Raw genomic sequence first — 17204 nt, 5'->3', positions numbered from 1 at the left:
GGGTCGGAGGAAGGATGCTTCCTTAACCCTGTTCTTCAAATCCAGACTCCCTTGAAAGGAACATAGGAAAGGATTGTAGGAAGGATACTTCCTTAACCCCTTTCTTCAAATCCAGACTCCCTTAAAGGGAAGATAGGAAAGGGTCACAGGAAGGATGCTTCCTTAACTCAGTTCTTCAAACCCTGACTCCCTTGAAAGGAAGATAAGAAAGGATCCCAGGAAGGATGCTTCCTTAACCCTGTTCTTCAAATCCAGACTCCCTTGAGGGGAAGATAGGAAAGGGTCACAGGAAGGGTGCTTCCTTAACCCAGTTCTTCAAATCCAGACTCCCTTGAAAGGAAGATAGGAAAGGGTCACAGGAAGGATACTTCCTTAGCCCAGTTCTTCAAATCCAGACTCCCTTGAGGGGAAGATAGGAAAGGGTCGCAGGAAGGATGCTTCCTTAACCCCGTTCTTCAAATCTAGACTCCCTTGAAGGGAAGATAGGAAAGGGTCGGAGGAAGGATGCTTCCTTAACCCCATTCTTCAAATCCAGACTCCCTTGAAGGGAAGATAGGAAAGGGTCGGAGGAAGGATGCTTCCTTAACCCTGTTCTTCAAATCTAGACTCCCTTGAAAGGAACATAGGAAAGGATTGTAGGAAGGATACTTCCTTAACCCCTTTCTTCAAATCCAGACTCCCTTAAAGGGAAGATAGGAAAGGGTCACAGGAAGGATGCTTCCTTAACTCAGTTCTTCAAACCCTGACTCCCTTGAAAGGAAGATAAGAAAGGATCCCAGGAAGGATGCTTCCTTAACCCTGTTCTTCAAATCCAGACTCCCTTGAGGGGAAGATAGGAAAGGGTCACAGGAAGGGTGCTTCCTTAACCCAGTTCTTCAAATTCAGACTCCCTTGAAGGGAAGACAGGAAAGGGTCGCAGGAAGGATGCTTCCTTAACCCAGTTCTTCAAATCCAGACTCCCTTGAAAGGAAGATAGGAAAGGGTCACAGGAAGGATACTTCCTTAGCCCAGTTCTTCAAATCCAGACTCCCTTGAGGGGAAGATAGGAAAGGGTCGCAGGAAGGATGCTTCCTTAACCCCGTTCTTCAAATCTAGACTCCCTTGAAAGGATGATAAGAAAGGGTCCCAGGAAAGATGCTTCCTTAACCCAATCTTCAAATTCAGACTCCCTTGAAGGGAAGACAGAAAAGGGTCACAGGAAGGATGCTTCCTTAACCCAGTTCTTCAAATCCAGACCCCCTTGAAGGGAAGATAGGAAAGGGTCACAGGAATCAATCAATTAAAATGCAATTGTTTGCTCAAAAAGCCAAGTTCTAACTTTTTTGCTGAATGTTAAGAGGAAGGGGGCTGATCTAATGTCCCTGGGAAGGGCATTCCACAGCCGAGGGGCCACCACTGAGAAGGCCCTGTCTCTGGTCCCCACCAAACGTGTCTGTAAAAAAGGCAGGACCAAGAGCAGGGCCTCCTCATATGATCTTAAAGTCCTAGATGGTTCAAAAGGAGAGATACGTTGGGACAAGTAAGCTGGGCTGGAACCGTTTAGAGATCTATAGGCTAAAGCTAGCACTATGAATTGTGCCCAGAAGCAAACAGGCAGCCAGTGCAATTGGCACAACATAGGAGTTGTGTGCTCCCTGAGCTCCGCTCCCGTTAGCAAACTGGCTGCCATGTGTTGGACCATTTGGAGCTTCCAAACAATCATCAAAGGCAACCCCACATAGAATGCTTTGCAGTAATCTATACGGGATGTAACCAGAGCATGGACTACCGTAAACCATTGAGTTCAATATCCCACCAAAACAGGAATGCTAGGTAGAGCCTCTCCAACAGGTAGCCATCTAACCCACTTGAATGGATGTGTCAATCATTCAAAAATCAATATTTTCCCAAAATTTAGCTCTCTTTCTCTGGATGTTTCCAAAAAGATGCTGAACTTTTATCTGCTGGGAATGCTCTCATTGGGGATCCTATATGAACAGTGGGTTAAATGTCCCTTCCATCGCTATAAATTGTGTATTCTTTTTAACATTTCCCAAAATGACGATGAAGGACGCAAATCGCCCGGAAAACTTTCCCTCGTCATCCAAGTTTTAACATAGATGCATAATTTATAGGTCAGTCTAGCATCATGCATGACTAACGATTCATTTTTTCCCCTTAATATACATCAATTGAATCCCACTGTTATTAAGAAGAAGAGGAGGAGGAGGTGACAGCTTGCTAATTTTTGCCTGCTGCGCTCCCTGAAAGGATATTTCTTACTGAAGTCCTTTTACTTCTAACTATTATTCTTCTGTGCCTGGGAATAGCAGCAGAAATTGGAAGCTGGTCTTTGAGCTGCTTTGCTCTCCACATTTTAATTACTTTGGTGGGAGAAAGCCATATGCTTCAATCACTGCTGAAGTTATAAGCTCTTACTACAGAGTTAGACAAAGACTATTTGGAGAAGGTGGGGAGGAGGAAGGTAGAGACTAGGAAAGGAGAAGTGTATGGTTTGTTACAAGAAGGAAAGTGCATGCTTTGTAGGCCTGGGCGGTTTCGTTCGTTAATTTTATAATTCGTTAAATATTCGTTATTTTTAACAATTACAAAATGATTTCAAAACTTTTTTTTAAACCCGGAAGTGTTTTTAAATATCGAAAAGGCATCCTCCATCTTTTTTACAGGCTTCCGCCCGTTTCGGAAATGACGTTTTAGGGATGGAGGATGCTGGGTGCGCCGGGAGCCAATCCGGCGCTCCCAAGCACCGTGGCTGATTGTGATTGGGCGGGCTGCCCTTTAAAAGCGGCTCCGCGTGGCCGCATTGCTCATTGCTGGGGAAGGCGAGGAGACGGGAGGTGCGGGAGGGAGGCTTGGCTTGCTTGCATTCATAGAATCATAGAATCATAGAATCAAAGAGTTGGAAGAGACCTCATGGGCCATCCAGTCCAACCCCCTGCCAAGAAGCAGGAATATTGCATTCAAATCACCCCTGACAGATGGCCATCCAGCCTCTGCTTAAAAGCTTCCAAAGAAGGAGCCTCCACCACACTCCGGGGCAGAGAGTTCCACTGCTGAACGGCTCTCACAGTCAGGAAGTTCTTCCTAATGTTCAGATGGAATCTCCTCTCTTGTAGTTTGAAGCCATTGTTGCGCGTCCTAGTCTCCAAGGAAGCAGAAAACAAGCTTGCTCCCTCCTCCCTGTGGCTTCCTCTCACATATTTATACATGGCTAACATATCTCCTCTCAGCCTTCTCTTCTTCAGGCTAAACATGCCCAGTTCCCTAAGCCGCTCCTCATAGGGCTTGTTCTCCAGACCCTTGATCATTTTAGTCGCCCTCCTCTGGACACATTCCAGCTTGTCAATATCTCTCTTGAATTGTGGTGCCCAGAATTGGACACAATATTCCAGATGTGGTCTAACCAAAGCAGAATTGAGGGGTAGCGTTACTTCCTTAGATCTAGACACTAGACTCCTATTGATGCAGGCCAAAATCCCATTGGCTTTTTTTGCCACCACATCACATTCCTGGCTCATGTTTAACTTGTTGTCCACGAGGACTCCAAGATCTTTTTCACACGTACTGCTCTCGAGCCAGGCATCGTCCCCCATTCTGTATCTTTGCATTTCATTTTTTCTGCCAAAGTGGAGTATCTTGCATTTGTCACTGTTGAACTTCATTTTGTTAGTTTTGGCCCATCTCTCTAATCTGTCAAGATCGTTTTGAATTCTGCTCCTGTCCTCTGGACTATTGGCTATCCCTCCCAATTTGGTGTCGTCTGCAAACTTGATGATCATGCCTTCTAGCCCTTCATCTAAGTCATTAATAAAGATGTTGAACAGGACCATTCATTGCTTGCATTCATTCATTCCCTGGGCTGGGAGCAGCCGGGAGGCTTTGCCTTTGCCCTGTTTTCGCCCTATTTTTCCATTTTCAAATATTTCTGAAAAATATCTTTCTTTTATTCTTCAAAAAATTCAAAAAATATTCTAAAAAAAGAAAAGACCCTTGTGTGCCTGTGTGTGTGAGTTTGTCCCTGTCCTGTGGCTGTGTTCGCTCCACAACAGGGCCAGCATTTTGTTAGTTTTCCATTTTTAAATATTTCTGAAAAATATCTTTCTTTTATTCCTCAAAAAATTCAAAAAATATTCTAAAAAAAGAAAAGACCCTTGTGTGCCTGTGTGTGTGAGTTTGTCCCTGTCCTGTGGCTGTGTTCGTTCCACAACAGGGCAAGCATTGTTAATTTTCCATTTTCAAATATTTCTGAAAAATATCTTTCTTTTATTCTTCAAAAAATTCAAAAAATATTCTAAAAAAAGAAAAGACCCTTGTGTGCCTGTGTGTGAGTTTGTCCTTGTCCTGTGGCTGTGTTCGCTCCACAACAGGGCAAGCATTGTTAATTTTCCATTTTTAAATATTTCTGAAAAATATATTTTTTTTATTCTTCAAAAAATTCAAAAAATATTCTAAAAAAAGAAAAGACCCTTGTGTGCCTGTGTGTGTGCGTTTGTCCCTGTCCTGTGGCTGTGTTCGCTCCACAACAGGGCAAGCATTTTGTTAATTTTCCATTTTTAAATATTTCTGAAAAATATTTCTTTTTTAACGAATCAATTCGTTATCACCTTAACGAATCGACCCCCGTCTCAATAACGAAGTTCCGGAGGTGATTTGCGCATGCGCGGGGGGTCCGCTATCTTAACAAATCGATTTGCTAATATTAACGAAATTTCGTAAATACTGAACTTTTTTAAAGGAAAGTTTTGTAATTATTTTAAATATCGAAACACAAAAACCCCCCAAATACAAATCAATTTTAGAAACAATTTTTTGCGTTGTTACCCAGGCCTAATGCTTTGTATGAGTAAGGGTGTAGGTTCGATCCCTGGAAGGATCTGAGATAGCAGAATTGTGAAAAAAAATGGCTAATACATTGCATTGAATCATGATGTGTTAGTAAAAACAGATGAGACTACACTGGACAGGATACTCTGGCGTATTCCTGCCTCAGAGCAGACCCGGATTCAGCATGTATCTGCTGATTTCAAAGCCAGTGTCCAGATTTATTTATTTTATTTATCGTGCCATCAGCAACCAGACCATTGTGTTACATTTCTAACAGAACAAAGCAAACAAACATTAAAAAAAACAAAAATTTTGCAAACTTGGTCGTTGATTAAATGTCCTTTGACCAAAGTCCATAGGTGACTGTGGAGACCTGTTCTTGACTCACATGTTCTTCCACAGTGAGGACATTGGTTTCTAGATGGAAGGCAGTCCTGGTCAAGATCGGCTTGATGCATCTTCCTCTTGACATGTTTTTCCCTTTTGCCCTATATTCGTGCCTCTTCAAATTCCACAGCACTACTGGTCACAGCTGACCTTCACTTAGAGGACTCAAGGGTTCACAATTCTTGGTGTCTATGCCACAGTTTTTAAGTTTGGCTTTAAGCCCATGTTTAAATCTCTTTGCCTGTCCACCAACCTTACGTTTTCCGTCCTTCAGTTATTGATTGATTGATTGATTGATTGATTGATTGATTGTGTCAGGAGCAACCAGACAGTTGTATTACATTTTTAACAAAACAGACAGACAGACAGACAAAACACAAAGTGTGCAAGCTTGGTAGCTGATTAAATGTCCTTTGACCAGTATCTGGCCACTTGGAGTGCCTCTGGTGTCACTACAAGAAGGTCCTCCATTGTGCAAGTAACAGGGCTCAGGGTGCATTGCAGCAGGTGGTCAGTGGTTTGCTCTTCTCCACACTTGCATGACGTGGATTCCACTTTGTGGCCCCATTTCTTAAGATTGGCTCTGCATCTTGTGGTGCCAGAGTGCAGTCTGTTCAGTGTCTTCCAAGTCATCCCATCATCTGTGTGCCCAGGAGGGAGTCTCTCATCTGGTATCACCGATTGATTGAGGTGCTGGGTTTGAGCCTGCCACTTTTGAACTCTCGCTTGCTGTGGTGTTCCAGCGAATGTCTCTGTAGATTTTAGAAAACTATTTCTTGATTTAAGTCGTTGACGTGCTGGCTGATACCCAAACAGGGGATGAGCTGGAGATGTCTCTGCCTTGGTCCTTTCACTATTGGCTGCTACTTCCCGGCGGATGTCAGGTGGTGCAATACCGGCTGTGCTGTCGCACACTGGGTCTGTGCACATGACTGTAGACAGGACAGTCTGAGTGCCCAATGGGATGCCGGGGCAGCCTCAGATTAAAGGCCCTTAGATTCCCCCAAACAGAATCTGTAGAATGCTTAAAGTAAATCCAACAAAGTTCTTTATTGATGAAAACAAACAGGTACTTTCAAGCTTTCTTAACTGTCTATTGGCTCTTGCAATCTTGTTGACAGGGAACAGGCACTATCTTCTTAACTGTAATTAACTAGTGGGGAAATCCTTACTTCTAATCTGGGCAGTCTGTACTTGCCTCTGTTGACGTGGGGCCCCTGCACCCGGTCCCAACTGCGTCTGGCTTCCGCGAGAGACCCTTACCAAGCAGAGCTTTGTAGACTTCCAGGGGAAAAGAAGGAGTTCAGGTTGCTGTGATGGCTGGCTGAAGTCCCTCAGGGCTGTATAACTCCAGTCAGGCTGTAGGCTGTATATCTCCCCGGCTAAGCCATAGAAGACGAAGCTTTCTACAGGAGCTCTTGGTATTATGTCCTGTGCAAAAGCTGCCATGTGAGAACAGAACCAAAAAGGCTCCTATTCCCTCCAAAACTCCAAAGGGGGGTGGGACAAGGGAACCTAACTATAATTGACAGGTGGCTTGCCCTATGATTGCAGCCAAAAGAAGCCACCTATCTGCAGAGTCCCTGAAACTTAGGACTGCAACAAACATTAAATGCAAAGCGAACAAAATTGGAGCTCCTGGTGCAGTTGTACCAGCACACTGGCTAAGCAGTGTAATTTCTCCAGTGGTGTAGGGCGCAGACACCCCTTGATAATACGGCATGTCTCATTAAGAGCCACATCCACTGTTTTAGTGTGGTGAGATGTATTCCACACTGGGCATGCATACGCAGCAGCAGAGTAGCATAGCGCAAGGGCAGATGTCTTCACTGTGTCTGGTTGTGATCCCCAGGTTGTGCCAGTCAGCTTTCGTATGATATTGTTTCTAGCACCCATTTTTTGCTTGATGTTCAGGCAGTGCTTCTTGTAGGTCAGAGCACAGTCCAGGGTGACTCCGAGGTATGTGGGTGAGCTGCAATGCTCCAGTGGGATTCCTTCCCAGGTCATCCTAAGAGCTTGGGATGCTTGTCTGTTCTTAAGGTGAAAGGCACATGTCTGTGTTTTAGATGGATTAGGATATGAGAGAAGCCTCCTCGCAGGATTGCAAGACATCCTCAGAAGCAACCAGAAGTGTCCAGATGATCTACCTGTTCCTTAGTTGGCCCATCTCAGTGAGCCACAGAGAGAGGCAGGAATGGAGGGTGAAAGAGAGAAACATGCCAAGAGGAATTTATTTATTTATTATTTATTTACTTTGCTTCTATACCGCAGTTCTCAGCCCGAAGGCGACTCACCGTGGTTCACAACACACAAAAAGAGCAAAAATTCAATGCATCAATATAAAAATCTAATGGGTCCTCCACCTCTGCAAAGGTTAGGGGGTGCAGTGAGCCTAAATCTGACCAGGAAGTGGTCGGTCCATGGCAACGGAAAGATGGTTAGCTCCTCAACACCGGCACCTTCCTCCCATCCCTGGCAGAAAACCAAGTCCAATGTGTGTCCTGCACTGTGGGTGGAGCCAGATACTTGTTGGGACAGCCCCATGGTTGCCATGGCAGATATGAAGTCCTGAGCCGCTCCTGAAAGGGCCGCCTCGGCATGGACATTGAAGTCCCCCAGCACGATGAGCTGCTGAGACTCCAATGCCAGGCTCGAGACCACTCCCGCTAGCTCAGGCAGGGAGACTGTGGTGCAGCGAGGTGGACGGTACACCAACAGAATCCCTATTCTGTCCCGGTCACCCACCCTCAGGTGGACACATTCAAAATTTGTTGACTGCGGGATGGGGGCCCCTGGTCAGAGGGATTGAATCTCTGTAGACCACTGCAACCCCGCCTCCCCGCCCTCCGGATCTCGGCTGGTGCTGCACGGAAAAACCTGGCGGGCAGAGCTGGGTCAAATTCACACCTCCAGTCTTGTCCAGCCAGGTCTCCGTGATGCACGCCAGATCTGCCCATTCATCCAGGATTAGGTCCTGGATGAAAGTTGTTTTTCCATTGACAGATCTGGCGTTCAACAGCACCACCTTCAATCCATTTGGGAAGGCACATCAAGCCAACCCCCACCGGGACCGCCTTCCACCTGGAAATCAATTTTCATGGTTTCTTCCTTTCTGTTGAAATTGTCCACATGCTTGTGTATTTCAGTGGCTTCTCTGTGTAGTCTGACATGGTGGTTGTTAGTGTGGTAAAGTTTCTCTGTGGTCTCATATAATATGCTGTGTCCAGGTTGGTTTGTCAGGTGTTCTGCTATGGCTGAATTAGTCTGCAGTGTTGCAAATGTTGTTTTGTTATCAGTAAATGTTTGATTTTTATACCCATTTTATATACTCATATATTATTTATTTATTTACTGTGCTTCTATACCGCTGTTCTCAGCCCGGGGGCGACTCACAGCGGTGTACAACATAGAAAGGACAGGGTACAAATTACAAGACACAATCTAAAATCAATCTAGCAATAACCAAAAACATCGTCATCAAAACCATCAACAATATCAGTAATACAAAAATACAAAAAGCCATTCGTGTCGTCTCATCATTAAACCACAATCCAGTATCATTTTCCGTTGTTCCATTCCTGTCGTCATTCCCAATTATTGCACTTCTTGTTCGAACGCCTTCTTGAACAGCCAAGTCTTTAGTTTCCTGCGGAATATCATCAGGGAAGGAGCCAGTCTGATGTCCACGGGAAGGGTGTTCCACAGCCGAGGAGCCACCACTGAGAAGACCCTGTCTCTCGTCCCCGCCAGGCGTGCCTGTGAGGCAGGCGGGATTGAGAGCAGGGCCTCCCCGGACGATCTCAAAGTCCTGGTGGGCTCGTAGGCCGAGATGCGGTCTGATAGGTATCTTGGGCCGGAACCGTTTAGGGATTTATAGGCCAACGCCAGCACCTTGAATTGAGCCCGGTAGCAAATCGGCAGCCAATGGAGCTGGTACAACAGGGTGTTGTATGCTCCCTGCGTCCCGCTCCTGTTAGTAACATGGCTGCCGCACGCTGGACCAATTGAAGCTTCCGGGCCGTCTTCAAGGGCAACCCCATGTAGAGAGCGTTGCAGTAGTCTAAGCGAGATGTAACCAGAGCATGGACTACCATGGCCAAGTCAGACTTCCTGAGGTACGGACGCAGCTGGCGCACGAGCCTAAGCTGTGCAAATGCTCCCCTGGTCACTGCCGAGACCTGGGGCTCCAGGCTCAGCGATGAATCCAGGATCACACCCAAGCTGCGAACCTGCGCCTTCAAGGGGAGTGCGACCCCATCCAGCACCGGCTGTAACCCTATACCCTGTTCGAAACCCTATACCCTATGAAAACATTTTTCTCGCAGAAAAGGGCTGAGAGTAGAAAAGTTTAAGGGGTCCTGACCTAGACTGAAATAGACCCATTCCAGCTTTCCAGATTTATACATATCCCCCAGTTTTGAAACAGCAAAGTCAGGAATCCAGCCAAATGATAACATGTAATTTATAATGATGTAATAATCCATGGATGTGCTTATTAATCATTTTAGTAGGATTATCTAGTTGGGTCTGCAATAGTAAAGGTTTTTTTTTACTTTTCATTCCAATCAGGATTAGGGAGTCACAGCCCTGCAGTAAATTAGTTACATGTCTTCCCCCCCCCCCCCCCCCGGAAATAAAGCCCGACTGTTCACTGGAGGGAAAGATACTAGAGACAAAGTTGAAGTACTTTGGCCACATCATGAGGAGACAGGAGAGCCTGGAGAAGACAATTATGCTTGGGAAAGTGGAAGGCAAAAGGAAGAGGGGCCGACCAAGGGCAAGAAGGATGGATGGCATCCTTGAAGTGACTGGACTGACCTTGAGGGAGCTGGGGGTGGTAACGGCCGACAGGGAGCTCTGGCGTGGGCTGGTCCATGAGGTCACGAAGAGTCGGAGACGACTGAACAAATGAACAACAACAACTCCCCCCCCCACCTTTTTTTTTCTCTTTCGTTTTTTTTAGGTCTCCTTTTTCTTGTTGTTTCTTTCTTTTTTAAAAAATATTTGATTGTAAAGTACTGTATATACTCAAGTATAAGCCTAGTTTTTCAGTCCTTTTTTAGGCTGAAAAAGCCCCCTTCGGCTTAGACCCGAGTTGAAATTTTCCATTATTTTACTCTATCTATATATATAAAAATGCTCTGTGCATAATGAGTACCTTAAAAACAAAAGAACCAATGAACGAAATCACACCACATTTGGCAACAAAACATCTCAATACGCAAGGAGTGACCATCACTCAAACAATTATGATTTTGTCATTTGGGAGTTGTAGTTGCTGGGATTTATAGTTCACCTACAATCAAAGAGTATTCTGAACTCCACCAAGGATGGAATTGAACCAAACTTTTTTTGCTGCCACATCACATTCCTGGCTCATGTTTAACTTGTTGTCCACGAGGACTCCAAGATCATTTTCATACGTACTGCTCTCGAGCCAGGCCTCGTCCCCCATTCTGTCTCTTTGCATTTCCTTTTTTCTGCCTAAGTGGAGTATCTTGCATTTGTCACTGTTGAACTTAATTTTGTTAGTTTTGACCCATGTCTCTAATCTGTCAAAATCGTTTTGATCATTTTGAATCCTGCTCCTGTCCTCTGGAGTATTGGCTCTCCCTCCCAATACTCCAGACACTACATTCCACTTTGGCAGGAAAAACAAAATGCAAAGATACAGAATGGGGGACAATGCCTGGCTCGAGAACAGTACGTGTGAAAAAGATCTTGGAGTCCTCGTGGACAACGAGTTAAACATGAGCAAACAATGTGATGTGGTGGCAAAATAAGCCAATGGGATTTTGGCCTGCATTAATAGGAGTCTAGTATCTAGATCTAGGGAAGTCCTGCTCCCCATGCTCTATTCCGCTTTGGTTAGACCACACCTGGAATACTGTGTCCAATTCTGGGCACCACAATTCAAGAGAGATATTGACAAGCTGGAATGTGTCCAGAGGAGGGTGACTAAAATGATCAAGGGTCTGGAGAACAAGCCCTATGAGGAGCGGCTTAAAGAGCTGGGCATGTTTAGCCTGAAGAAGAGAAGGATGAGAAGAAATATGATAGCCATGTATAAATATGTGAGAGGAATCCACAGGGAGGAGGGAGCAAGCTTGTTTTCTGCTTCCTTGGAGACTAGGACGCGAAACAATGGCTTCAAACTACAAGAGAGGAGATTCCATCTGAACATGAGGAAGAACTTCCTGACTGTGAGAGCCGTTCAGCGGTGGAACTCTCTGCCCCGGAGTGTGGTGGAGGCTCCTTCTTTGGAAGCTTTTAAACAGAGGCTGGATGGCCATCTGTCAGGGGTGATTTGAATGCAATATTCCTGCTTCTTGGCAGAATGGGCTTGGACTGGATGGTCCATGAGGTCTCTTCCAACTTTTTGATTCTATGATTCTGTGATTCTGTGATTCTATGATTCTATGATTCTATGATTCTATGATGCAGGCCAAAATCCCATTGGCTTTTTTTGCCAGCGCATCACATTGTTGGCTTATGTTCAACTTGTTGTCCATGAGAATTCCAAGATCTTTTTTTTAATTGCTGGGATGTATAGTTCACCTACAAACAAAGGGCATTCTGAACCCCACCAATGATAGAATTGGGCCAAACCTCCCACACAGATCCCCATGACCAACAGAAAATACTGGGTTTCATTATGGTCTTTGGTGACCTCTCTGATATCCTCTTCATGAGGTTGAGAAACACTATTCTAGATCTGGGTTGATGTAGGTTTTTTCAGACTGTATGGCCATGGTCTAGAGGCATTCTCTCCTGACGTTTCACCTACATCTATGGCAAGCATCCTCAGAGGTAGTGAGGTCTGTTGGAACTAGGCAAAAGGGTTTATATATCTGTGGAATGACCAGGGTGGGACAAAGGACTCTTCTCTGCTGGAGCTAGATCTATTCTAGACAGGCCCGTAGCCAGGATTTCGTTTTGGGGGGGGGGGTGAATTTTTTTCAGGTGGGGGTTTGGGGGGGCTAAGTCTGAGTGAAAGAGGGTCTACCCAGCAAACCTTTTGTATCATTACCCCAATACCCCCATGCATATGGGATATATTGAGTAGGGTGATCAGATCATGATATGAATAAACATAACAGTTTAAGTAATGCACCAGTAAGGCCTTTTCGCAAACCACCATGAGAATTTCGGGGGGGGGGGGGGCTGAAGCCCCTCAAGCCCCCCGCCTGGCTATATGCCTGCTTGTAGGTCTTCTTCTGAATGTGCACAGATGACGTTGTCATCAGCATACTGGAGTTCTATAATAGATGTTGTTGTAACCTTGGTTTTGGCTTTCAGTCTGCTGAGGTTAAATAGCTTGACATCTGTCCGATAGATGATTTCCACTCCGGTGGGAAGCTTCCCATCAACAAGGTGAAGTATTTTGGACTTGTAGTTCACCTACATCCAGAGAGCACTGTGGACACAAACAATGATGGATCTGGACCCCGAGCCCCCCCCCCCCCCCCCCCCCGGGCTACATGCCTGATTCTAGATAATGTCCTCTTGGATTCTTCGCTTACACTTGAGGCTCAGGTGTCGGCAGTATCCGGGAGGGCCTTTGCGCAACTGAGACTTGTGCGCCAACTGCGACCATACCTCGTGAAGGCTGATCTGGCTGGGGTGGTCCATGCCTTGGTCACCTCTAGAATGGATTACTGCAATGCGCTCTACGTGGGGCTGCCCTTGAAGACGGCTCGGAAACTTCAATTGGTCCAGCGGGCAGCAGCTAGGATACTAACCGGAGCTCATTATCAAGAGAGGTCTACCCCTCTGTTTAAGGAGCTCCATTGGCTGCCATCTGTTTTCCGAGCCCAATTCAAGGTGCAGGTTCTCACCTACAAAGCCCTAAACGGTTTGGGACCACCCTACCTGCGTGACCGCATCACCATCTACGAACCCCACGCGCCTCGTTACGGTCAATCTGGAGAGGCCCTGCTCGTGATCCCACCCACGTCGCAAGCGCGCTTGGTGGGGACACGTGACAGGGCCTTTTCTGTGGCGGCCCCGCCGACTTTGGAACGCCCTCCCAAAAGATCTCAGACAGGCCCCCACTCTAGCCGTTTTCAGAAGGAACTTAAAAACTTGGCTGTTCCGTTGTGCCTTCCCAGACTAGGAATCCCCACCCCAAGTCCTAGTAGCACCGTTAGCATAACAAATTGTCGCTGCACATCGCACTTTTAACCCTACGTGCCTCCTGCCATTCAGCACTTTTAACCCTTGTACCCCAGTGCGCCGGCCGAACCAGTTTTTAATAATGTCCTGATGTACTGCCATTGTTGTTATTTTGCTTATTGTTTGATTTACTTAGTATTGCGGTGTTATGTTATTTTGCTTATTGTTTGATTTGCCTTGTTGTTGTGATGTTATATTCTCTATTGTATTGTGTTTTGAGGCTTCGGCCTGTGTAAGCCGCATCGAGTCCTCCGGGAGATGCTAGCGGGGGTACAAATAAAGTTAATAATAATAATAATAATAATAATAATAATAATAATAACCTGAAATGGTGCTTTCTTTCTTCCTTTTCCGTCTGTTAAAGATTCTGTGCATTTTCTCTTTCAGGTTCTTTCTTTCCGGAGAGCAAGCCCTCGGACACTGTTTTTAAAATTGCCTTTTGGCTTGGCTATCTGAACAGCTGCATCAACCCCATCATCTACCCGTGTTCAAGTCAAGAGTTTAAGAAGGCATTCCAGAATGTCCTCCGAGGCCGGTGTCTTCCACGGAGATACTCGGCCAGCAAATACTCCCTGAGCTTTAACCACCACCATACCGAGCAACCACGTTGCAGAGACTCCGAAAGACGTTGTCTGTATCCCCGTCAACTCCGGAGAGAACTTCTACAAGATTTCCAAATCAGATGGTATCTGCGAGTGGAAACTTTTCTCGGCGGTGCAAAGCATGTCGACCAAGAGTGCGAGCTCTAAAGACAAGGCCAAAGTAAAGAGCAAAGGTTTCCTGCGGGTATGCTGCTGTGCTGGCACATCAGGAAACGATCACCCGAAGGGTCAGAAAGTGCCCACTATTAAAATACACACAATCTCTATCAGTGATAATGGAGAGGATGTCTGAAGTTGCATGTCCTTCCAATAGAACTGGCTGAGATTCATAGACTATGAGGAGAAGACTAAGAAGAAAGCCAACGATGGAGAATACTGATGTGCAGAGACTTTGGGCCAAACCCCATCTTTAGTGGAAAGCATGTCCACCAAAGTGATAGAAATCACACTGGAATCTGTGGACCCATTTCAGGCTGGACTCCTTAAAATGATGCTGATTGTTGAAGGCTTTCATGGCCGAAATCACTGGGTTGTTGTAGGTTTTTTCGGGATATATGGCCATGTTCTAAAGGCATTTTCTCCTGACGTTTCGCCTGCATCTATGGCAAGCATCCTCAGAGGTAGTGAGGTCTGTTGGAACTAGGAAAATGAGTTTATATATCTGTGGAATGACCAGGGTGGGACAAAGAACTCTTGTCTGTTGGAGCTTGATGCTGATAGTGTATTGTTGAAGGCTTTCATGGCCAGAATCACTGGGTTGTTGTAGGTTTTTTCGGGATATATGGCCATGTTCTAAAGGCATTTTCTCCTGATGTTTCGCCTGCATCTATGGCAAGCATCCTCAGAGGTAGTGAGGTCTGTTGGAACTAGGAAAATGAGTTTATATATCTGTGGAATGACCAGGGTGGGACAAAGAACTCTTGTCTGTTGGAGCTTGATGCTGATAGTGTATTGTTGAAGGCTTTCATGGCCAGAATCACCTGGGTTGTTGTAGGTTTTTTTCGGGATATATGGCCATGTTCTAAAGGCATTTTCTCCTGACGTTTCGCCTGCATCTATGGCAAGCATCCTCTGAGGTAGTGAGGTCTGTTGGAACTAGGAAAATGTGGTTTATATATCTGTGTAATGACCAGGATGGGACAAAGGGACTCTTGTCTGTTGGAGCTAGGTGTGAATGTTTCAACAGAAAGGAGGAAAACATGAAAATGAACAAAATCTGGTTACCAGTATTAAAAAAAAAACTCTAAAATTAGAACAGCACAACAACAGAGAGGAAACAAACAAGGACATCAATCACCTCTCAACAAAAGATTGCTCCAGGCACTGCCAGGCAATTAAATGCTAATCAAGGTGGTCAGCTGAAACATTCACACCTAGCTCCAGCAGGACAAGAGTCCTTTGTCCACCCTGGACATTACACAGATATATATAAACCCTTTTTCCTAGTTCCAACAGACCTCACTACCTCTGAGGATGCTTGCCATAGATGCAGGCGAAACGTCAGGAGAAAATGCCTTTAGAACAAGGCCATATATCCCGAAAAAACCTACAACAACCCACCGATGCTGATATTATTTCCCTTCTGTTTTTAAGATTCTGTGATTCATTTTATTTGATTTCAGATCGTTTGACAGTTTTGTTTACCAAGGAACGAAAACGGTGTTGTAATATATCCTATAACTGAGAACTGTCAATACGTGGTCTTGGTTTTCATCACAGGTACTTTTAATTGCAAACATTCATTTTTTGTGATTGAAAAAAAAACTATTTTCGAGATGGGTCAATTTGAGAAGAGATAAAAAAGGAAGCTTTTGAGAAAATTCAGAAGTTATTGTATTGTCGAAGGTGTTTCATGACCAGAATCACTGGGTTGCTGTGAGTTTTTTGGGCTGTATGGCCATTTTTAATTTTTTTTAATTTCATATCAAAAGCATTGCATGAATTAGTATAAAACTGATAAAAATAGAAGGCGCACAGGCGGCTAAATATCTTTTGACCAAAAACGGCAACAGCAATGGCATCGTCTGTAGCCTCCAACAATTCTTCCTCTGTACATCAGGCAGGGCATAGTGTACAAGCATACAAATGCGGAGTTGTCTGTTCTGCTCCACAGTCACGTTCTTCCTCTGTACATCAGGCAGGGCATAGTGGACAAGCATACACATGCGGAGTTTTCTGTTCTGCTCCACAGTCACATTCTTCCTCTGCACATGAGGCAGGGCATAGTGGACTAGCACACAAATGCGGAGTTGTCTGTTCTGCTCCACAGTCACATTCTTCCTCTGTACATCAGGCAGGGCATAGTGGACAAGCATACAGATGCAGAGTTGTCTGTTCTGCTCCACAGTCACATTCTTCCTCTGCACATGAGGCAGGGCATAGTGGACAAGCACACAGATGCGGAGTTGTCTGTCCTGCTCCACAGTCACATTCTTCCTCTGTACATCAGGCAGGGCATAGTGGACAAGCATACAAATGCGGAGTTGTTTGTTCTGCTCCACAAATTCTTCCTCTGTACATGAGGCAGAGCATAGTGGACAAGCATACAAATGCGGAGTTGTCTGTTCTGCTCCACAGTCACATTCTTCCTCTGTACATGAGGCAGGGCATAGTGGACAAGCATACAGATGCGGAGTTGTCTGTCCTGCTCCACAGTCACATTCTTCCTCTGTACATGAGTCTGTTCAGGGACTTCTAGGTTGCCCATTCTTGGTTTGCCCCTGGAGGAAGACCCTCTCTTGTGGGGGGCCATCTAGTTGGGATTTCCTTCTTTAGCTCCCAGAGGGATACCCTTGCTGTTGCTGGGGGGATGCCAAGAGGAGTGGTGGTTCTCATAAAGCTTTTCTTTGATTTGAGTCTACTGGGAGGAGGCTGCTAGCCATGTAGTGGGTGGCTTTCAGTGTTCAACCTTATTTCGCTCACACTTAGCAGCACATCAGTTTTGTTTTTGTTTTTTGTATGGCCATTTTCCAAAATCTTTCTCTCCTGACGTATCACCCACATCTATGGAGCCCCCGGTGGCGCAGTGGGTTAAACCCCTGTGCCGGCAGGACTGATGACCGACAGGTCACAGGTTCGAATCCGGGGAGAGGCAGATGACCTCCCTCTATCAGCTCCAGCTCATCATACGGGGACATGAGAGAAGCCTCCCACAAGGATGATAAAAACATCAAATCCTCCGGGCGTCCCCTGGGCAACGTCCTTGCAGACGGCCAA

General features: G+C 45.6%; 1 protein-coding gene across 1 annotated transcript in view; it reads left to right on the top strand.

Moving 5' to 3' along the window:
* ADRA1A (adrenoceptor alpha 1A) overlaps window positions 1-15105 on the top strand; it is a 72599-nt gene extending 57494 nt beyond the window's left edge. Inside the window, 2 exon segments of the mRNA XM_060787261.2 lie at window positions 13774-13979; window positions 13981-15105. Coding sequence (XP_060643244.2) covers window positions 13774-13979; window positions 13981-14280 — 506 coding nt within the window. The 3' untranslated portion in view covers window positions 14281-15105.
* Window positions 15106-17204: the final 2099 nt, after the last annotated feature.

Source organism: Anolis sagrei, chromosome 7 (genome assembly GCF_037176765.1).
Source record: "Anolis sagrei isolate rAnoSag1 chromosome 7, rAnoSag1.mat, whole genome shotgun sequence".
NCBI lineage: Eukaryota > Metazoa > Chordata > Lepidosauria > Squamata > Dactyloidae > Anolis > Anolis sagrei.
Note: the sequence above shows the minus strand (reverse complement) of the source record. Positions and strands in the feature narration are given on the sequence as shown.